Source organism: Protopterus annectens, chromosome 5.part0 (assembly GCF_019279795.1).
Source record: "Protopterus annectens isolate FY-2018-M chromosome 5.part0, PAN1.0, whole genome shotgun sequence".
NCBI lineage: Eukaryota > Metazoa > Chordata > Ceratodontiformes > Protopteridae > Protopterus > Protopterus annectens.
The window spans coordinates 751,442,326-751,465,488 of NC_056735.1; the positions used below are offsets into that span (position 1 = coordinate 751,442,326).

The 23,163-nt window shown below is 39.6% G+C and overlaps 1 protein-coding gene across 2 annotated transcripts in view; it reads left to right on the forward strand.

The window, feature by feature from the left end:
• Positions 1 to 23,163, forward strand: part of AASDHPPT (aminoadipate-semialdehyde dehydrogenase-phosphopantetheinyl transferase) — an 871,134-nt gene that overhangs the window by 100,540 nt on the left and 747,431 nt on the right. For both annotated transcript variants that reach the window (XM_044072600.1, XM_044072601.1), the window contains exon 2: positions 12,508 to 12,733. In XM_044072600.1, the coding sequence (XP_043928535.1) occupies positions 12,508 to 12,733 (226 nt within the window). The remainder of the gene's footprint in view (positions 1 to 12,507; positions 12,734 to 23,163) is intronic.

The window sequence follows — 23,163 nt, forward strand, 5'->3', positions numbered from 1 at the left end:
ATAAGATGTAGTTCTTTCTTCACTGTACTCTCCTGGTGTAGGTTCTTTGAGTTGCTCATGTTGAGATCTCCAGTAGAAAACTTCTTGACAGAAATAATTAAAAAAATCTCTTAACTATGTATTAATTTATAGAAAATAATAGAGAGTCTATGTTAATTTATCTTTTAGTTAGATTTTTCTAAAAATTAAAGTATATTTCCTGTCAGGATATTAAAATCTAAGCAGAGCTTTGGATTTCTGCTATCAGACTGGTATCTTGATCACACACCCTTATTCTTCTATTCAAAAAATCCATATTGATGCAAAACTTGTTCTATTAGCATTTTAATTGAATTAGAGTAATATTTAAAAATTGTTCCTGATCCTTCCATATTTTTGGCTTGTCCAGAATTATTGACCAAATAAGTTAAGGGTGCTACCCCAAAGCATCTAGATCTAAATTGTTTCTATTGCTGTTATTTCAGCAAGCCAGAAATAGAGTTCTAGGAGGTTCATGTTGTTGCATTTGCTTGGTACAGCTTTTGTCACTATCAGTGCTGATATCCTTGGAGGAGGCCTGAAAGCTAATGTGTTTGTTTGTAGTCTGAGTAGTGACATACTCATCTTTGGTGCAGAAGGCTTTGGGTTCTATTCCCATAACAAGTACTTGGATTAATTTTTGCATTACTGACACTGCAGTGGGCCATGAGGGGAGGAGAGCTATACTCTTTGGTGTGCCATCCATCAGATGGGGCATTAAATTGAGGCCCCTTCTGCTTGAGCTGGTGGTAGCTTAGGTGGATGTAAAAGATCCCAAAGCACTTGCCAAACAGTAGTAGGAAAAGATCCCCAGTGTCCTGGCAAAATTTTCCCTAGTCCATATGAATGCCACTTTGGGCCACCCCTGAAAAGAGGACATTGGTCTAGTGGGACTAAGTCAGCAAAAGTATATATAAATAAATAATGGTTGCCACTATATTTCAGTTATTTCATTATATATTTGTAATCTATTTTAATACATCAGAATTGTTATGGTTATGATTATTATATCTCAATCCACCTCGTTTTTTTTTTAACTTCCATGTAAATAGAATGGGAGCAGTGAGAGTCAAATACATCTTACACAGCTTTTGGAACCTTTTTTTCTTTCATTTTTTCCCTTTTTTGCTTGTATTAGTCTGATTTGTATTCTTAGAACAGCTCTTGCTTCTTAAACAGTAGTTGTAAATGTTCAACAAAAGAAACTAGCTGAAATGCATGTTTTAAAGCTTACAGTTTTTAGTGCAAGTAATGACTGACCCTCTCCCACATTCTTCCTGAGGTGTCAAAACTGGCATTGTAATCCAGGAGCAGTTAACTGACCACTCTTCTTTCTACTTCAAAGAACTTTTAACAGGGGGTGCAGCCAAGTTGGTGGGCTTTAAAATATTATATGAAAATGTAAATAATGATATAAATAATAATACAAATAATCTAAATAATGATAATATATATGAAACTTTTTAAGGGAAAATATAAATAATACATTAATGAGTGAACAAATAAATAAAATTGACAGACCATTCACTTTAATAGAAATAAACTATCAAGTAAAAAAAGTTAAAAAATAATAAGGTGCCAGGCTTAGATGTTCTTATACCAGTACTGTATAAAATACTACCAGATGATACAGTTAAAATATAAGATAAGGTCTGTAGAGAAATAAAAGCAACTGCTGAAGTCCCCCCATCATGGAAATATTCCATTATATCACCTATTTTAAAACAAGATAAGGATCATAAAAAGTGTTCGTCATATAGACCCATTTCATTTTAAATGTGGACTATAAGATGTTCACATCCATTTTAGCTAACAGAATTAATGTAGTTATAACTAAACTAATTAACAATGATCAAACTGGGTTTATTTTAAATAGACAAGTACAGGTTAACATAGTAAGAATACAAACATTAATAGACTATGCAAATAAAACTAAAAAAATAACTTTCTGTCATTAGTCTCAATTTAGATAAGGCTTTTGATTTGGTTAATTGGTCATACTTGTTTAAAACACTTAACGTGTATAATTTCTCAGCTGAGCTAATTGCATTCCTTTCTAAGTTATACAGTACCTTTTGTGCTTATGTTAAAATAGGTTATTTTCTTTTTAATTCCTTTAAATTACAAAAAGGCACAAACAAGGCTGTCTATTATCACCTTTACTTTTTTTCATTAGGTATAGAACCCTTTGGTAATAGTATTAGATCCATTAAAAACATTAATGGTATCAAAATAAAAGAAGATTTTATAGGATCATAGGTTACTAGGCAAACGGCCCCAGGGCCCTTACAGGCCTAGCCAAGTTCATCCCATGTTCCCAAGGGTGTCTGGTTCAAGCAGACGTGAAAATCAGCACCTATTGCCCCTGTCTAGGAGGGACACAAGTGAAACCCCCAGGATAAATTTCTGGTTACCCATCCAGTCATCCAAATTACACTTAAATAGGGCCAATAAGGGGCTTTGTTTAACATGAATAGGAAGCTTGTTCCAAACGTGGGGCAACCTCTGTGAGACAAATCTGTCTCTCCAACAAGTTCTGTTGTCACATGCCAGGTTAAGGTCCTTTGAGCTAGTGACCCGTGTGCTATTTGACTTGCAAATGTGCAACATTTCCATTTAAAGCTGGATCAGAGATTGCTCTGTATGCAAGGAACAGGTCACCTCTGATTGGTCTGTACAACACAAAGTAAAGTGACAATGATTTCAGTCTGTCTGCATAAGACAGATCTTGAAGACCCTGAATTTTCTTTGTAAGGAACCTTTGTGGTTTCTCCAGTTGCTGCAGGTGTTTGGAAAGGAATATACCAAAGGGAGCATTTACTCTGTTATTGGCCTGCTGAGGGAAAAGTACAGGTAGGTTATAACCTCTTTTTTTTTTCTGGAGGCAATGCCCTTACTTATGAGATGTGCAATATAAAATACAGAGAATGGAGATGTGGTAATCGAAGTTAAGGTTGCTGTCAACCTGTGTGCCCAGATCTCTCACCACTGACTGTGTGCTTAGGGTATTGATATTAATGTGGTAGTTTTCAGGAGCATCACTCTTGCCAAAGGGGATGATAATGCGTGTTTTGTGTTAAGTTTAAGACCATGACTTTGGCACCAGTCATCAGTCTGTGTAAGACCTTCTTGCAGGATGTTGACATTGCTAGGGGTTTCATTGATCACTCCCAGTTTGCAGTCTTCAGCAAATTTTATCAGTCACAGTCCTTTAGTTTTAGCCTGTACTTCAGAGAAGTAGATTCCGAACAGTAGGGGTCCCAGAACCGATCCCTGTGGAACAACAATGGTTATGGGTCTGCTGGAAGAAGTAGAGTCTCCTATTTTGACTGTAGGAGTTCTATCAGTGAGCCAGTTTGCAACCCAGTGAGTTTGTCAGTGATGCCTGAGTAGGGGATTGTGCCTACGGCCTTGGCTAAGGCTAGGTAGGCCATGTGCACAGATTTGACATCATTTAGGTCTTTGCTGACTGTCTCGCAGAAGTCCACCAACTTTAACAGGCATGATCTTCCCTTGACAAAAACCAAACTGGGTGAGATCAAGCATTTGGAGATTTCCTATATCTTTGTTAATAAGGTCCATGCTGATTCATTCCATGGCCTTGCAGGTAAGGTTGGTCAGGCTAATGGGTCTATAGTTCCTGGTGTCCATGGATGCACCCCCTTTTTGCAAAGGGATGACTATAGCTGTTTTCCATTCCACTGGGACAAGCCAGTTCTTAGGCTGCATTTGAAAAGCATGCGCAATGGTGATGCTAATTCCTGTTTTAACTCATATAGAACACAGCCTGGGATGTTGTCTGGTCCCATAGAGGTTGTGTTTTTGGCCTTGAAGAGGGCATTTAAGACCTGCTCCTTGAAGATACTAGGTCAGGGACAGTTGTGAGAGTTGCTTTTGGGTATATGTGGCGGGGACAGGGGAGTGAAGTTTTCACTGAACCTCTCAGCTAGCAGGTTCACTATAGCCACAGGTTCTATATATGTTGTACCATTAACTACGAGTTCAGGACAAATCTTTGGCCTTACCTTTGAGGTTATGGATGTAACTAAAGAACACCTTGTGGTTATCCTTAGTTAGGAAAGCTAATTTGGATTTGTAGTTAGTATTGGAGGACTTCACTAGGAGTCTTATGTGCTTGTTTAAGTTGAGAAGAGAGTGTTTCCAGTTTTGAGACCATTCCTTCCTACTCTTAAGACAGCAATTTCCTTCTCCTATTGTACAGCCTATTAATGGCAGTTATCTGTTAGGCAGGTTTGTTTTTCCATGAAGATCTTGCTTTGGTTATATCGGTTATGGCAGCGTCAGTACAATTGTACAGGTGCTTGTGTTAAGCATCAGTGTATAACTCAGCATAGGTGTCTGTTCCATCAATGGGGAAGGGGCTATAAAACTATTTATGCCATCGTGTAAGAGGTTGTAATTGACCATGGAGACGTTTTTTAGTCTAGTTGTTGCTAAGGTCGGGGGGTCTTGTGTTATAGTTATGCTAGGAGATCTCACCAGCTATGGCCACACACTGGGGGTAGTGCAGCTATCCCTATGTTGGTGAGGACCAGGTCCAGGATGTTTGAGCCCCTTGTGGGTGTTAACAAAGTCCAAGAACCATTGAGCAAGTGAGTTAGAACACATATAATTTACCCAGTCTATGGATGGATAATTAAAGTTATTCAAAACCAGGGTGTTTGATTGCATTTTGATAGACTCAAGTAGATCCGAGTAGACTAAGTGGATATTCTGATTCATGGAGGGGTTCTATAGCAATGACCTGAAGAGGGTTCTTACCTACAGTTAATTGCACCTGAAGTAATTCAAGGGAATCTTGCTGTTTAACCAGTCTAGAGCTGTATTTATCTTTAATGAATACTGATATACTACCTCCTGTAGTTCTCACACCTTCAGTTTGTGGTCTGAGTGTGTGGAAGGAAATGTAACCTGGTATAGCAGGGATGCTCTCCGCAGCATTAAACCAGGTCTCAGTGACTGTACAAATGCCAGCATCTTCCAGAGTGAAGACTGCTTCCAGTGAGTGCAGTTTCTGGTTTAGACACCTAGCATTTAGCAGCATAACCTTGAGGTTGTGAGGTTTTGAACTAAAGATTCATCTCTTTGCTGCTGATATTTTACTTAACAATAGGAAATATAGAAAATGTATTAGAACATATAATTGGTTCTATGAGTCCATTTGATGAAAACTCCTCATTCTTTCACTAAAATCTATTTCCCTCAACAAGCCTGCTATCCAGTGGTTCCAGTCCTACCTGACTGGTAGACAACAGGCGGTACAATGGCAGGGCAAACTCTCCAGCCAGCTACCTCTCACACTTGGTGTCCCTCAAGGGTCCATACTAGGTCCACTATTCTTCTCTATTTTTATCAACAACCTTCACACTGCTATATCTAAAGCTACCTGCATTCAGTATGCAGATGATTCCACCCTGATCTACTCAGCCACCTCCCCATCCAAACTGCAAACCTTAATCCAAAATACATTTAACACTATCAAGAACTGGCTCACCAACCAATGCGTACTTCTGAACCCCAATAAAACTAAACTTCTACTCTTCTCACCCACTAGTAGATCCACCACACTTTCATTTTCTGTCACATCTAACAGTGGTACCACTATTTTCCCAGATAATCACACCAAACTGCTAAGGGTTATCATAGACAATAATCTCAGATTTGATCTACAGGTCAACAAAACCATACAGACCATCAATAAGAAACTTGAATCACTGTATAGAAACAAGACATTTGTAACCCCACTGGCTAGGACTGCAATTGCCTGATCACGTATACGCTCTGCTCTTTTATATGCCTCACCTGTACTCTCAAATCTCAACAAATCCGAACTAGGTAAGCTGTCACATAGCTACAATCATATTGCCAGATTCACCACTGGCTCCACCTATAGAACCCACCACTGCCAGAACTTTAAACAACTAGAATGGCTAGAGCTGCCCAGCTTAATTCAGTTCAATCAACTCTTAATAGTGCACACAATTTTGTACCCCCCCCCGAGGATACTCCTTCACTTAAAAATATCATTAAGCCATATAGCAACCTGAGATCCCTGTGGTCAGCCGATAAACTACTGGTCCAAACCTACAAAGCTAATAACTTTGCTGGTGAAATCCTGTTTGCCAACTTCATTGGCAAAACCTGGAATTTGTTGCCAAACTATATAACCCTACAGTACTTCAAAAGTCTATTAAAAAAAAACCCTCAAACAGTATCTCAAAGTGAATTGGCTATGCCCATGTACCAACCCTGATTAAGTTATAAACTGAAAGCATATTCTGTAATTATCTTAACTTGTATCTACATCACTAAGCTCTGCTTCCAATCTGATGTCTCTTACTTTTAATTGTGTCTGTCCATGAGAATTGTGAGTCCCTACTGGGGAACACTACTAAGCTATTGTATATAATCACTTTGTTTTTATAATTGTTTGCTAACGTCTGTGTAATCTATGTAAGTTTGTCTATGTGGAGCTTTTCTCCCTGGGCCTCCACTGAAAATGGACATGTATCCAGTCGGACTATCCCGGTAAACAAATGTAAAATAAATAAATAAAATAAAACTCAACATTATTATTAAGTGAAAAATTAAAAAAAAACACACACAAAATTCTGACTTCAATTAGAATAGCAATCAAATGAAATATCTTGTTATAACCATTATGTCTAATATCTTTAGTACTATCTCCACCAAAAAAAAATTGATGAAGACAAACAATATTCTACTGATTTTTTTTAGCATTCTAATAAACCAAGAGTTTCTTTGAATGGCACAGAAAAGGTTGGGATAATGGTGAAATGGGATTCCCTGATACTCAATTGTATGCTACTTCAACAATTGTAAAAGTTTATAGCATTGTGAATAAATTCATCTTATGATTCAAAATCGAAAAAATACATCAAGAAATATTATTAGTAAATAATAAATATATCACAACCACTCATAAACAAATAGTACCTAATAGTTTTATCTGGTTATTAAAATATTTTTGTGTAAATGGTATTGCACCCTGTTCTCAAACTCCCTAGTTAAATAACATCATTTCCTATTTCCAAACGTTCAGATATTCTAACTATTCTATTAAAGGCATAATATTGTCTATGTTTCCAATTGTATATACAAATGACTGCTTAGAAACTTGTAACTTCAACAAAATGCTAGTATTGAAACACCAAAGTAATTTAATTTATTGGCATAAATTTTTAAATGATAAAGATATATATACTGTTGAAAATTTAAGGTCCTAATACAGTCAAGATTCTGAGAATTGGTTAATTTTACAAATATTTAGAGACTTTGTGAACACAGAGGTAAGTAAGATGTTTAACCTAGATAATAAATTGTTCCCCATATTATTGGAATTCTTAATAAATATCAGTAATAAGCAATGAAAAGTAAATCATATTTGTCACAAATTTATAAAATTCTTAATTTAGATTTCACATACTTAGTCAATTCCTATTGGAACTACTCCTCAAAAATTAATAATGAAGACTTTTCTGATGAATTAATTTTAAATCTACACCTCCATTATATCGAAAAATTTTCACACAGAGCTTTTATCACTGCTAGCAAAATTACAATTATTTATAAATCAAATAGAATTAAATTCTGACGGTGTGATTATGAAATAACAGCTGATTGGACACACATGGTATATGAATGTGAAGTCATCTCCCCTTTTGGAAAGAAATTAATAACTTTATTTAAGCTCTGTGGTCAGATAGATGTAATATTTCAAATTCTTTAGTTTTATTTAATGCTCCTATTCCTGAGATAATTCCAAAAATGCAAGTCCCTCTTATTGCTATAGCAGAAAAGAATTACTAAAAATTGGAAAAGTAAATTTACCCTCTCTAGTGTTGAATTTATTAGCATGGCAAAAAGTGTTTGCATTAGTAAATTGTATACTATAAAGATGAGAACTTCTGATATTACATATTCAAATAAATCTTGGCTTAAACTTAGAGACCTGCTTGAAAAATATTAATTGTTTCTGTATATGTTGATGTATAGACTAGAGTCAAGCTCAACAGGGTCTTCTTTCCCCGCTGATTCTGCCAAGCCCATTTCCTTAGCTGTGGTTTCACTGGATAGTAGGTAGAGATGTTGGGAATCTCGTTCATCCATTCATGCACAATACTAATTAGTTGATGAGGCATTTGGCTACCTTAAGTGAGTCATAGTTACTCCTACCATTTACCAATGCTTCATTAAATTTCTTCACTTTGACATTCAGAGGACTGGGCAGAAATTACATTGCATCAACACCCTTTTCGGGCTTTCCTGATGCTTTGTTTTAATTAAACAATCGGATTCCCCTGGTCCGCACCAGTTCTAAGTCAGCTGCTAGCTGTCGGATGATGCGAGACACCGGTCAGGAACGGCGCCTGCCACAGCCAGAACAATCCACAGGAAGGGCCTGACGCACATCCAGAGTTGCTGCCACCATCCCCCTGCCCCCCGTGGAGGGGGGAGGAGGTGAGGGGGCAACATCTCGTCCAGCAGTGGTGCACTCCCAGCCCTGCTTCACGCCCAAACCCAACTGACCCAGCCCTTAGAGACAATTCTTTTCCCAAAGATACGGATCTGGCTTACCAACTTCCCTTACCTACATTGTTCTAACCTGCCAGAGGTTGTTAAGCTTGGAGACCTGCTGCACCCTATCCCTCAAATTTTCAAGGCTCACCAAGAGCTCACGACACTGCCGGAACCACAATGCTTTCCAGGGCGCAGGCCCCTCTCTCGGGGCGAACCCATTCCAGGGCATCCTGCCCATTACAAAGAAAAAGAGCACTCTCCCAGGGGCCCTCGCTGGCTTCTCCAGGGTTGTTTGCATCACCACACCGGATGCCGTGAGCTGTCCGTCTTCACTGCTCCAGATTCGGGGATCTGAACCCCAACTCCCTTTCAATTGGCTGAGGGCGACGGAGGCCGTTGCCCGTCCCTTCGGAACAGCACTCACCTATCTCTCAGGACCAAATATATATCAGCCGTGGACCTATGTAAATAGTTATTTGTTTTATAATTGATTTGTTTATTTATTGTTTTAAAACCAAATAAAAAATTTAACAGACATTTTAAATTACTTTGCTAGTTACCAGTGTCTGCAGTAGGAAGATGTGCTTTATATTGAATGTTGGCAACATGCACTATATTTCTTTAAAAAATATATATTTCCTTACAATGCAGCAAGGAACAAAATAAGTCCAAGTTTCTGTTCTTGAATTTGGGTTAATGATATTTTTTCTCTTTCTGTTGAGGTATAAATGTCTTTGCGTATGACATTTTTCCCATCTGTGTTGTATTGCTGGCTACACACTTGATACTATAGCATACCAACACTTCATCCAAACCATAATCCTTGATCATGACAAATCAGTATTTTTTTCTGTGTTTTGAACATTAACAAGAGTTGTAAAATTATGGCATTGACTTTTTCCTATGTAAGGAAGTGGCCTTTCATTTTTAACAATCGATTCTTGGTGTATTATTACCATGTAACCCCCCCATTAAGGAAACCACAATAAAAAAAATTCTCCAAAGCCAACTTCATGCTTCTGAAGACAGAAGTGGTGAACTTCATGACACCCATGCAGATGGACAATACAGTTACAACTGCTGAATCCTACATAAATGCACTCTATAAGCACTTACACGAGTGCATGGATTGTGCTATCCCAAACAGAATAAAGACGCTATCCTCCAAAAAAAGGAAGCCAATCTGGTGGTCCCCTGCCATAAACAAACTGTACAACAGAAGGAAGAAACTGTTGCAAAAGAGAGTAAAATCCCATGAGTGGAGGAGCTCCCTGGTCAGCCTCAGTAAGAAGCTGAGATCCCTTATAAGATCCTCCAAAGCTAGCTACAAAAACAAAATTGCCACTAAATCCCAGGACAACCACAAAGAATTCTATAGCTATGTCAAGAATCTAGATGGCAACACCCAGATCTGCTCTGAGTTACAGCACAAAGGCATGAAAATTACAGAACCAACTGATATTGCCAACATCCTGGCAGATCGGTTCAGTGCTAACTTTACCCCTCTCTCACCCCTAAAGGGCCCATATCTATACAGGAAGAATGCAGAGTCCCTGTAATCACAACTACACAGGTAAAAGCTGCACTCTCTAAAGCCAAAACACAGCATCCATGGGACCGGACAACATCCCAGGCTGCGTTTTACACAAACTTCAGAACGAACTGGCTCCCCACTTAAGCACCATGTTCAATAATAGCCTCACATCAGGCTTTGTGCCCACTGAATGGTGCACAGCAACAGTTATCCCACTCCACAAAGGAGGAGCCACCACTGGTCCTGGGAACTATCGACCTGTTAGCCTGATGAGCCTGGTCTGCAAGGCCATGGAACGTACATCATGGAACTCATAAACAAAGACATTGGTAACCTCCAAACTCTGGATCCCACCCAGTTCGCGTTTGTGAAAGGCAGATCATGCCTCCTGAACCTGATTGACTTCTTTGAGGCAGTCACCAAAGCCGTGGATGAGGGTAAGGTGGTTCACACAGCCTATCTTGACCTCGCCAAGGTTTTCGACGCCATCCCCCATTCTGGAATTATAGCTAAACTCACTAAACTAGGTATAAATCCCTACGTCACAAGATGGTTTGCCAACTGTCTCACTGACGGAACTCACACTGTAAAAGTTGCAGACTCCAAATCTGACCTCAAGGCAGTGACGAGTGGAGTGCCACAGGGTTCCGTCCTGGGACCTCTCCTGTTTGGTATTTACTTCTCTGAAGTACAGGCTAACACAGAAGGCCTCTGGCTGACGAAGTTCACAGATGACTGCAAACTAGGAGCCATAGTCAAGTTCCCAAATGATGTGGACATCCTACAGAAGGGCCTCACTGAGACAGATGCCTGGTGTCAGAGCCATGGCCTCAAGCTCAATGCCAAAAAATGCAGTGTCATCCCCTTTGGTAAAAACTCTGTACCCATGAACTACCACATAGGCAACAATCTACTTAACACCGAATGCGTGATAAGAGACCTTGGGACCCAGGTGGACAGTAGTCTCTGCTTTGATAGTCACATCGCCACAGTAGTCAGGAAGTCCTTCTATGTGGCACACCTCATCATCAAAGGATTCTCATCCAGGAAAAAAGAGGTCATTGTTCCCCTCTACTCGTCACTCATTAGACCCATTATAGAGTACAACACCCCTTTTGGAATGTACCTCACAAGACATCTGCAGCAGCTGGAAAGGCCACAGAAGTACCTCACAAAGAGGATTATGCCCTACACTGACTGCCTCAAAAAACTCCAGCTTTACTCCGTAGCATATCGCCTACTCCGAGGTGATCTCTGCCTAACATATAAAGCTATGTCAAACCCAGAGCTGATGGACATGCTACACCTAAACAAATACCAATCCCTCCAAGCTACATGCTCTAGGGACCTAAACCTTGTCACCACAATAAACAGGACATGCTGGAGGGATAGATTCCTGTCCCAGAGACTTCCTATACTCTGGAACAAGCTACCCATCTATGTCAAGCAAAGTTCTTCATTAGCACTCTTCAAGAAAAATCTTGATGAGTGGATGGGAAATAGGAAATACACCCCGGGGATCACTTATGTGTCTCTGCTGGACAGTGGCACAGGAAAATAACTTTCTTGGGTGGCGTAAGCTATGGTACCTTGCTGGCTAGGCTTATGTAGGCCCTTGGGCCGATAGCCTAGTACCTACCTATGAACCAGTGAACCTATGTACCATATATTCTATATTTTATTGGTATGGCGTTTTTTTCTCATGCCTTAAATACCCCACCAGCTAGCTACTGTGCCAGTGGTGTGCATTGGCAAAAAGAGAAACCTGGAGCTGCCACTGCCTATAAGCATTGCTCATGACTGTTACTTATCAGAAGTCAGTAGTGCTTCACACAGGTAAGAAAATGGTTCAAGTTGAGACTACTGGTACTTGAAAAATGATGGAGCAGTATCAGAAACTGAAGGTATTTCAGTGGTGTTGTTGCTTGTCTGTTGTAATACTTGTGTCCTGAAGGTAGGTAGGTGTACGTGCATGGGTGTTTGCACAAATATATAGTATAATATTTATATAATATACAGACACATGTCTTATGTCTGTGTGGGTTTGTATGGCTTATTTTGGATTAAAGCTTAGATGTCAGTAGCACTCCTGTTGCACTTTTAGTGTGCCTTGGAGAAAATGCTATGTGCTGTTTTTCCATATCAGACCTTTTTGCTTTTTGTAGGGCAACATTTACTTTTAAACTTCAATATGATTTGCATTTCTACAGCATAGTCACTTTATAGGGAATGGCTGCTATCATGATAGAATTCAACACTCATTTTAACAAAAAAAAGGTTTTTTTCATGGCAGTTTCTGTTACAACATTTGTGATGTGCAAGAGTACTTTCACATAGTTTAAACTCAGAGATTAACACTGTTTTTTTTTTTTTTTGTTTTTGTTTATTTCAAGGTGGGACGTTTGCTGATGAGGAAGGTTATTGCTGAAAAACTGCATATTCCTTGGAATGAAATTATTCTACAAAGAACAGCAAAAGGCAAACCATTTCTTACTAATTCTGTGCCCAGTATGTTATCGACCTTCAACTTTAATATTTCTCACCAAGGCGACTATGCAGTTCTTGCTGCTGAGCCTGTACTTCAAGTTGGGGTTGATGTCATGAAGACAAGCTTACCAGGTAAGTTAAAACCAATGTGCAATGCAAGTCTTGTCAAAGTGTTAATGTCATATAACATCATTAAAGACACAGTAATCCAGTGAGAGTTGTCTGTAAAAACACTGAAATTTGATCAGAGTTTCTAATGACGTACTGCATTGGAGGAGATATTTATTTATTGACTTTTGATCACCGGGAAAGTCTGACTGGCAAGAATCCATTTTCAGCGGTCGCCCAGGAAGAAAAGTTCCAAAGTACTACAAAACATTTAAAAAATACTAATTTTACAGTCTTTAAAAATAATGCAAAAAAGAAATACAGTTTAAATAATTATACCAAATTAGACAAAATATGAAAACATTGGTTAAGAATAGATACAAGTTGTATGACAATTTTTAATAGAGAATTTTTATCCAGTTTATAGAGAAATTAAAGGTAAGTTAGTATAAAATAAATGGGAATTGCTATATGAAGTGAGAGAAAAGCAGGCTTCTAGTAAACTTAGAGAGAAGATCAGGGGAGAGAAATTGATAGAAGTAAGTTTAGTGGAAAAGGGAGAACAAGGAGATGTAAGGTATAAATAGGTATTTGCCCATGTTTAGGGATATAGTTTATCCCAGTGTTGTGCACAAACAGAGCCAGCTTTTGGATAGTAAGGCTTTCAGAATGGATCTGAAGGATGGGAGGGAGGATGTTGACCTGATGGATAGAGATATAAGGAGGTCCAGGCCTTAGCAACCTGATATGAGTACAGATAATGCCCAGCAGATTTGATAGGTTTGTAGATGGACAGGAATTTTTGGTCATTGAGTCGTAATGACCGACTAAGAACATAGTTGTGTAAAACGTAATTTAGCGATGGACAAGCAGATCAAGTCTGGATAATTTTATAGGTGGTATGAAGCTGTGTATGTATTAGTTGATGGGGTAGTTCTAACCAATTTAGGCTTTTTAGTGCTAGACAGTGGTGTGTTTTGAAAAGGGTACTTGCTGCCAGTTTAGCATCTTTGTTATAGCACTGCACAAGTTTTAATTTTTGTGATGCCCGAAGATTAATGAGGATGGGTAGTACCATAAAAAAATGTGGGTAAGAGATAAGTAGTGGAAACTGTTGGTTTATTTGAGCCAGTGAGAAAATTGTTGGTTCTAGAAAGCATCCCTAGTTTTCGATGAGCTTTTTTTTTTTTTATGCAATTTTGTATGTGCAGGTCGAATGTAAGATTAGCATCAACTATCATCATAATAACTTGCAGTGAGAAGTGACGTCAATGGTTATATTACTGAGACAGGACTTTAAAGTTTGTATTTTCCTGGGAGAGAGATTTGGAAAAAAAGTAGTAGTTTTTTTTTTTTTAGGTTTGAACATGAGTTTTTAGTTACAAAGCCATGTTTCAGTTGCTGTTAGAGCTGTTAGAGCTTCATGAGTACTTTTTTGGAGGTGTACTATGTTGTCAGATGTGCAAATGAGTGTGGAGTCATCTGCATACTGTATTAGGGAGGCCTGTTGTGTGGCTTTGTGGAGGGTGCTGTTGAGAATGTTAAAGAGGAAGGTACCAAGGATAGAGCCTAATGGTACACCATCAATGGTTGGGAGGTATGGAGATAGGGTGGAGTGCCATTTTACTGACTGATACCCATTAAATATGTATCTTTTGAACCATAGAAGGGTGGGCTGAGAGAGACCTAATGATGTAAATTAGAAGTTTGCTGTGATAACCCATGTTGAAGAATTTAGACAAGTCTAAAAATAAGGAGGAGAGTAGATTGGTGTTATCTCTAGCTTATTGACAGTATCCATAAAGATTAGAAGTACAGTATTAGTACTGTGGGAAGGACAGAAGCCATGTTGTGTGGGAGATAGGAGTTCTTCCTGCAGGAGATAGTTTAGCAATTATTTTTTAATACATTTTTCAAGTATTTTGAAGAGGGGGATAAGATTGCTACAGGTCTAAAGTTAGTAATGCCTGTTGAATTTCCTCCTTCTTGCAGAGGGATAATGTATGACTTTTTCCAGAGAAAGGAAACATAGGATTCCTGGACTGACCTATTTATAAGGATTGAGACAGGATAGGCAATACTATTGACTGCTAATTTTTAGGTGCTCACTTGAAAGAATATCCGCTGAAGTACAGCATGGTTTGAGTTTATTTAAGAGTAGTTTTATATAGGATGTGGGCACAGGTTTGAAGGTGAAAGTGGATGTGGTGATAAGTGCCTGCTAGGCAGGGTTAGGATTAGATGTTCGAGAAACCTTGGTTAGTGATGCTATACTATCTATAATATAAAATATATAAAATAAAAATGTATAAAATAAGTGTTGAACTGTATTGCAGTTGCAAGTGATGAGTTATTGGCAGAGGGGTTAGGGTTGAATATATGGCTGAGTTGCAAGATTTCTTTAATGGCTGTCCAGAATTTTATAGGGTTGTGTTAACTATTCTAAAAGTTTTATAGTATAGTTTTTTTGTCTTTATTAATTTGCTTTTTAATATGATTACAACGCATTCTGTAGTCTTTAAGACATTGTGCTTTTTTATTTTTGCCATTCTTTCCATGCTTTTTCTCTATGCTACATTAACATTCTACTCTTTTTGGATAGGCAAATCGCATTATTTGTTTTAGTCTGTTTTTTGTAGGAGGTGGAAGGTTGTTTAGGATATTTAGGAAAGCTGCATTGAATTCATTTACATCATCATCTAAGGGAAGGATTTTTAGGAAGGTCCAGTTAATAGAGAGGGTAGGTTAATAATGAACATTTCTGGGTTAAACTTGGAAAGAATGCTTGTTGTTTTATAAACATGCTGTTTAAGTGGATGTGTGAGATGTCTGGTTGTATAGATTGGGAGATGATCACTGAGACAGTCAGACATTGTACCTGAGGTAGTGTATTTGCTAGGGTCCAATACTAGGATCCAGTCTAATAGAGAATTTTACGTCTTGCTATAATGTTTGGGGCTAACAGCTTTATGTGGAATCTTGTACATACGTACACCTGTCTTATAAACAGGAATATAAAACAGACACCAGTCCCAATGGCTTGATCCAAAAATTACTGTAAACAGTGTTGGACATATAAAAGAATGCAACTGGTCGGGTGACAATTAGAAGGTTGAAGTGGGTTTGGTCGAAGTCTGGAGGCTGAACGGCGACGATATCGAACCCAACATTGTCGACATACTATTCTCACCCCCATATCGACCCATGTTAAAGCCTGTTCCGAGGTTTACAGTGAGTCATATTTCGACAGTGTTGGAATTCGATATTGTCGGTTTCGCAGAAGTGGGTCGATGATCTCATCATTCGATAGGGTCATGTTCGACCTTCTGATGGTAAACCCAACTGGTCATATGACTCTAAAGCAAGACATCATGAGAGTCTAATCCATAAGCATCATAAAAGAAACTTGATATTTAGTGTCACAGTCAATACTTTGTAAAGTGAAACAAACACTTTAGACATGAAACTGAGTTTCCCATGTACTAGTGTCACCCTAAAGTAGTGGTGGGTAACCTTAGACCTCATGGCTATAATGTCCACTACAGCTATAGTGATTATTTTGCAGCAGCAGTGATTATTTTTCTTTTTTAACCTTTTTATGCACTTTATATTTTAAATGTTTTTCCAGGCTATTACTTTGTTTTTGAAAAGTCGGTGCTTATTTTTTGATTGATATAAGAGTAAAATATCTTTGCTTTAACTTTGATCCTTTAGTAATATTTAGTAATGTTTATGGTGACAATTGTAGTCCTTGGTCATCTAGTTTTGTTTTTTCTTTTTATTTTAGTTCTTCTTGCTTTGATGTCAAGAAAATATGCTTGTTGCTCAGCCATTCTGAACTTGTACTGGGAACATTTCTATTTTATGTAGGTGTTACCCTTGTTTTGAATTAAATAAAGGATAGCAAAAGCAACCTTGAGTTTTGGCTTACCATAGGAAGAATAAACTGAGTGTGTATCACAAATCTCAACACCTGCAGTGTAACTACTGAATGTTTGTTGTTGTACTGTAGGTGTGCAGGTCTCTGATAGAACCATGACAAGTCTTAACATCCACCCAACTGTAGAGTACCTGTTGCCTAAGCAGGACAAAATAATTGTATGTACAGTGCTTCTAACTCATTTGTAACAGCATACCATTGTGGAAACACTGAAACCATGCTTACAAGGGTAAGCTGTAATCTGTTTGCAAAGTTTTCAGGGCAAGTTGCTATCAGCAGGCAGAATATAACACTAATACGTATTTTTCCCCATCATTCCAAGTTCACTTACTCTGTACTCCTCTCATGTGTATTGGTCATTAGCAGCACCTGGGTAGTGGATGTAGTAAAAACTCTTTTGCAGCAAGTTGTTAACAGCAAGGGACATTGATATAAGACAATTTAAAACCAGTATTCTTGAGTCCATGAGAACTGTTACTTAAAAAGGAAAGAATAAAACCAAGACCAGCAGATTTTACACAACTATATTTGAAGATGCCTTTGACCCAGAGCCATCAGTGATGCAGTAGTTGAAGATCTAGTCCCAGTGTCTGTGATCAGGTGTCTGACTCTTTCGTCTTCTAATCTCAGTAGGTATGCATGGGCACATAATTATTCTTTTCATAGAAGAACCAACCAGGAGTTAAGAGAAGATATAATAAACTTTTTCTAGGGTTGCTATCCACTATGATGCCTCATGTCTTGCCTGTAAGATGAGTAGTGACCAAGTCACTATTTTAAGGAATAGTTGCTCCATCTTTCTAATGTTAATTTCTCCATATTTATAGGGATTTTAATATTGCACTAGGAATGGATCCCATTCCTGAGTCAGGGCATAATCAAACATTTTTAAGTCATTATTACTGCAATCTTTGATGCTTTCCAAAAATTCCTCTTCTCAGCACCCAGAATGTATACAGAATTATTTCCTCCAGTTGTCGATACTGAGTAACCTTTTTTGATAGCATATTAATATGTGAAAATTATTTTATTTCTTTCTTTGTGATTTCTTTATTAGCCCAGTTGGTAATACTATAATTGTATACCCTTGTTCCACATGCATATTTCATAGGTTCATAGGCAGGTACTAGGCTAGCTGCTGTTGTGGGCCATTTTAAGCCTAACCAATTTCCCTCAAAGGTGAGAATAAAATCCTCTACCTTCTATATGTGAGGTAAATGCATTTGCCATTTTGACAGTCCCTCCCTTTATTATAAATAAAACAACAGTTGTTTTTGCAGAGAAGGCAAGTTCCCCTGCACCCTTCTGATGGTCTCTGCCTGTATCCACCCTCTCAATATTTCTCATATTTATAAGGCCAAGATTGCATAGACTTGGAAAAAAGGTATCAAACAAAAATAAAACATTCCTTTTCTCTGTCCTCTGATTCCTGCATCCAAAAACAAAAGCACAACATTTGCAGTCACCCAGTTTTGATGTAATAAAAATGTCCAGTATTATTAAAATGTAATCTTCTTACACTGATATTTCTAGCGCAGTAACATGCTACACCATCACCAGCAGTGCTCTCATTTCTTTTTCTGTTGAGTTACAAAGTCTAGTTTTCTTGCTTTTATATTCTTAGCTGTAGCCATTGAATAATCCAGTTGGATCATTCTTCTACACTTTTAATATTTTTTATGGTTCATGTTTCCAGTGCTCCTTATTTATACACGTATTGTGTTGTTTGCACCATCTCTGGTATAACAACCTTCCCACATTTGTGCTTTTCAGTATGCAGCCAAAGAATGCAGTGTTAAAACTGATGATATAAGCTCCAGGCACTTTTCCTCCTCCTTTTGTTCTTTCCTTAATAGATGCCTAAAATACTCATGGGGTGGGGGTGTTCTTTACTGAAATTCCACAGTGGAACACGTGTTGAAGATTATAAAGTGTTAGGATTTGCAAAGTTTTGGGCTTATCAGTGGGTATAACACCCTTTTTCAGTCATGGTTTCTGCTTATTTGTTTGTTTGGAAGCACTTCAGTTCAGTAACTGGATTTACAAACTATGCCCTAAATGTCAATATAACAGCAAATTATTAGTCTGTTGTCAGATTCCTTTCCATCCCAAGAGATAGCAAAGCCAAGTCTGTTGCTGCATTCTTAGATTATAGAGCATAAAAGATGCTTTACACACTGAAAGTCAGACAAACTGTGTACCTGGTTTTGCTTGTCTCAGTACTTTGACTAAAAGGAAGAACAGACACCCATGAAACAGTTATTAGACTAAAATTTCCCCATTGTTAGTAATAAGATTTCACTGTTCTTCATAATACTACCATTCACATCTAGTGACCACCCTTGAGTTATTTTGTGCAGGCATATCAGACTCAGGGTAGAACTTCCAGCATGACAGACAATTTATATATAGCTCTGCAGTGAAGTGTCTTTGGGGTGACAATGAACCAGGATGTTGGATTTACAGTTGTCTTCTGGTGATGAGTACATTTATCTTCATATCAGTGAAGTATATACTCCCTGCATCATTTGAGTGCATATCAAAGATGGACATGATGGGAAGCTACACAAACACCGAGGAGAACTAGTAGACAAAGCCCTGCCTTTGTCATAGAGATGTGAAGAGGAGAATTATTATTATTTTTTAATTTGATGAATTACACAGCAGGGGTTCATGTCCTGCATGCCACTGAATTTATAGTACAGAAATCTCTCTGTGTACAATAACACCAAAATGAGGGAAATATTGGGGACTAGAATGGAAATAATTTAAATATGGAGTTTGAGAAGCTAGTGCTTTGTTACGTAGATGGCAGTTACTTGTTAGCAGATAAATGTCAGAGCATCTACAAAAGTGTAATGGTGGACTGTAATGTGAAAATTACTAGGCAAGGATACCAGTGTAAAAGAATGTGAAAAATACCTTGGTTAAGTGAACAAAGGTTTAGGGATGAACCAAAGAACAATATAAAGAACTAAAAAGAATTGTATCAGCCAGGGCCAGAGAAATGTTACATTTTTTAAGAATAGGAATTAATTCTATGGATGGAGAAGTGATTGTGCTGCTCTGCAAAACCTTGTTGAGATCCGGCATGGAGTACTGTATCCATTTCAGGGGACCTTCTGGGGAGAAAGATACTATACTTATACGCGAGTGCCGATGAAAGGTAAAAGAACAGTTAAGAGTCTAGAGGGTGTGACTTTAGGAGACGTTCCTAAGAAATAATGAATGAGATGAGAATATGTGTGTACAAAACAATTAAAAGAATTTGCAGAGGAACTGAATTGAGATGAGTGAGTAGGGTGTGGAGGGGAGGACCCAAATCCATACTAGAGGGGAAGAGCTTTGAAAATAAAGAAGCACTGCTTCTCATATAGGTGGTGGACAGGTGAAACAAAATCCCAGAGTGGGTGATTTAAAGCAAATCTAGTTAACGTTTCACATGGACTTATGATTGGCAGTGCAAGAAGAGAGTAGAATGGAGACGAGCAGCTGCTACAGCCAGGCAAGTGAGTTAGGCCAGTATTTTCCTTTTTTTTTTTTTTTTTCCTTCTTCTTTTTGGTAAAAAGTGCATATTGATAAGACTCTAGGCTATATGATCTTGGAATGTGGTTGAATTCTACTTCTATATGAATTGTCTTCCCTACTCTTGCCGAGATTAAACCGAACAAGAAGCCATATGGTTGAGTTCATCTCTGCACAAGTTACTGTTTCTAAACCACTGCTGCTGTAGTTTCTAACTACTTGCCAGCAGTGGTTCTGTTCTTTTCAGAGATTTTTATTTTTTTGCATTCATGGACTGTGGAGTTGGTGTATATTTAAGTTTGGGGGGGAAGGAGGGTGAAGACTGGCTAGTAGCCCTGCAATAAACAAAAATATAAAAAAAAGTATCAACTGATATTTTCTGTCCTGTTAAAACCATGTGAGCCATAGCAGAAGCCTTCATATTACTTTCAATTTTCATTGTAAAGTATTCAGGATAAGACTTAGAATCTGAAGTAGTTGACTTCATTCTTTCTGCACATATGGGTATACGGATCCAATTCTGATCCGAGCCAGCAAAACTTTTCAAGCATCAGCTCCGAGCTCCAAGCTCCTCCCCTACCTGTATTACATCACTTCCTCCTATCTGGCCCCAGATCTCGTTTGCTGCTCTATAAGTCAGCATAGTGGTCTCTGAGCTCCTAGCTAGTTGGTAAGGTTTTTGGTCCTTTGTTGCTAATTGCTGAATGTGAATACCTTCCCTTTTTCCTCCCTTACATCGCGTTTGGTCATCGTGTTAGTTAAAAAAAAAAAAATATATATATATATATATATATATATATATATATATATATATATAGTTATTAATCTAAGTGTTTGTGTAATATTATGTTACTGTTTCCCGCCTAGGCCCAATCCCTGTTAAGTGTGTGTGTGTGTGTGTGTGTGTGTGTGTGTGTGTGTGGGGGGGGGGGCTAGGGCTTTTTCTGTCTTTTACTATGGCTGAACAGCCTAAAGTTCTCTTTAAAAAGTGCACAGAGTGTGGTCATAAGCTTTCTCTAGCAGATGGCCACACTCTGTGGGTTCTATGTTTAGGGGTCGCCCATCTGTCGGCATCCTGCGACATTTGTTCGGGTTTTAACCCTAGGGCGTTGAAGGATCGTCGGGCTAAGCTTGTGGCTAAAGGTCTGCTACCAGCTTCTTCCCTGGAGTCTGCCTCAGTTTACTCCCCAGCTGGTAACTCTGTGCAGGCAGGGACTCAACCTCTCACCAGGCCTGCTTCCTCGGAGTCATCTCACAGAGGTAGAAACAAGAGAGAGAGAAGGAGAGGCGCCATAAAGAGTGGGACAAGTCCAAAAAAAGGTCTCCGGACAGGGAGTCTTCTCCAGCCCCTCTTCTAAGGTACCCAGGTCTCATTCTCCTCTGCTCCACTCTTCCTGTTTCTCACCGGAGTTGATGGAGCCATTGGAACCGAGGTACTCCCCTCTGATCCGACCCAGACCCGAGTCGGTTGCTTCCTCCAGATCGACTCGGAGTGTATCCGAACTTGATATGGACAGGCTTATGAGGAGGTTCATCCAGAACCACATTCAGATGGGGGTCTTACCAGTGCCCTCTCCCATTAGTGAGGGTCCTACTTCTACTATGTTCCACCCTATTGCTCCTTTCTCGATCAGACCAGATGCTTCGGGGTTCTCGGGTCCGAGACCTTTCGGAGCTGTGGGGTCGGCGCCGATGGTTTTCGTTTCCTCAACGCTGGCTGTCACCTTGAGTTCCTCAAATCTGATCTCGGATCCAGGGGACTGTCGGAGCTGTAGTCGGGGAGTCTAACACGAGGGTTGACATCTCGCTCTTTCGGATCCCACCCTCGGTGCCCGGACTACCCCGCCGTTGGCTCCGGTCCCTGCTTCGGTGCCGGGCAGAGCCTCTTCCCTACATTCTACGGAGGTGTGCTCTCCATCGGCATTCAGGGCAGTGGAAAGGGTCCTCTCCCAGATGTTGAGACCTCAGCTCACATCCTCGGATCCCATCCAGACCCCTCTGATTTTGGATTCTGCTCCCATGGCCCTGTCTCAGGGACAGCCCGTGCCAAGGCAAACCCAGATTGTTCCCCCCAGGGAACCCCCGGAGGCTTACGAATCCTCTCCAGAGAGTCACACTGGAGTGGAACCTCGTAAGCACAAGTGCAAGCGGAGGCATTTGGACTCCCCTGAGTCCATTACCACTGATACAGACTTGGATGAAGGAGAGGGTTCCCCCAGATCACCTACTGAGGACGTCTTGTTCGGAGACATTATGGAGATCCTCCGCCAAAGCGGAGGCTGGTCAGCCCCCAAACCCTCTGCGGATGAGTCCATATTCCTGGAGGCCTTTGGCGCGGGCCCATCTACTTTCTGGGTCTCCCCTCCAGCTGACCCTTTGGTGGACCTCATCACCACTAGGGCATGGTAGGATCCTGAGACCGTAGAGTCTATACCCAAAAGGCCAGACAAAATTCTTTCCCTGCCATCAGACAGGCAGGCATGGTCCAAGGGAGCCCCGGTAGACACTTTGGGGGTTGCAGCTGCCACAAAGAAGGAACTGGCACAGGAGAGTTCCTCGGTCCATCCACCAGACAAGGAGTCCAGGTCGATGGATATTTTTGGGAAGCGCATGTACTCGTCAGCGACATTTTCTATCTGTGCGCTGAATTGCGTGGCACATGTCATCCGACTGAGTCGCCCCCGGAGTCTCTGTCGCAGCAGGACAAGCAGTCCTTTACCGCAGAGATGACTACACTGAAATCAGTGATTAATACCTTTATGCGTCTCCTCTATCATGCCACGGAGGGAGCCGCTAGAGCTGCTGATATAGGCATTACCTTGAGGCGACACGCCTGGATCAGGCTGTGTCAATTTGCGGACCTCTTTAAGGTGTCTTTCATCAACGTCCCATTCGATGGATCATCCCTGTGTGGGAAGACTGTACGTGACACACTAACCCAGAGTGAGAAGGATGGAAAGACTTTGTCAGCCATCGGAATCCACTTCT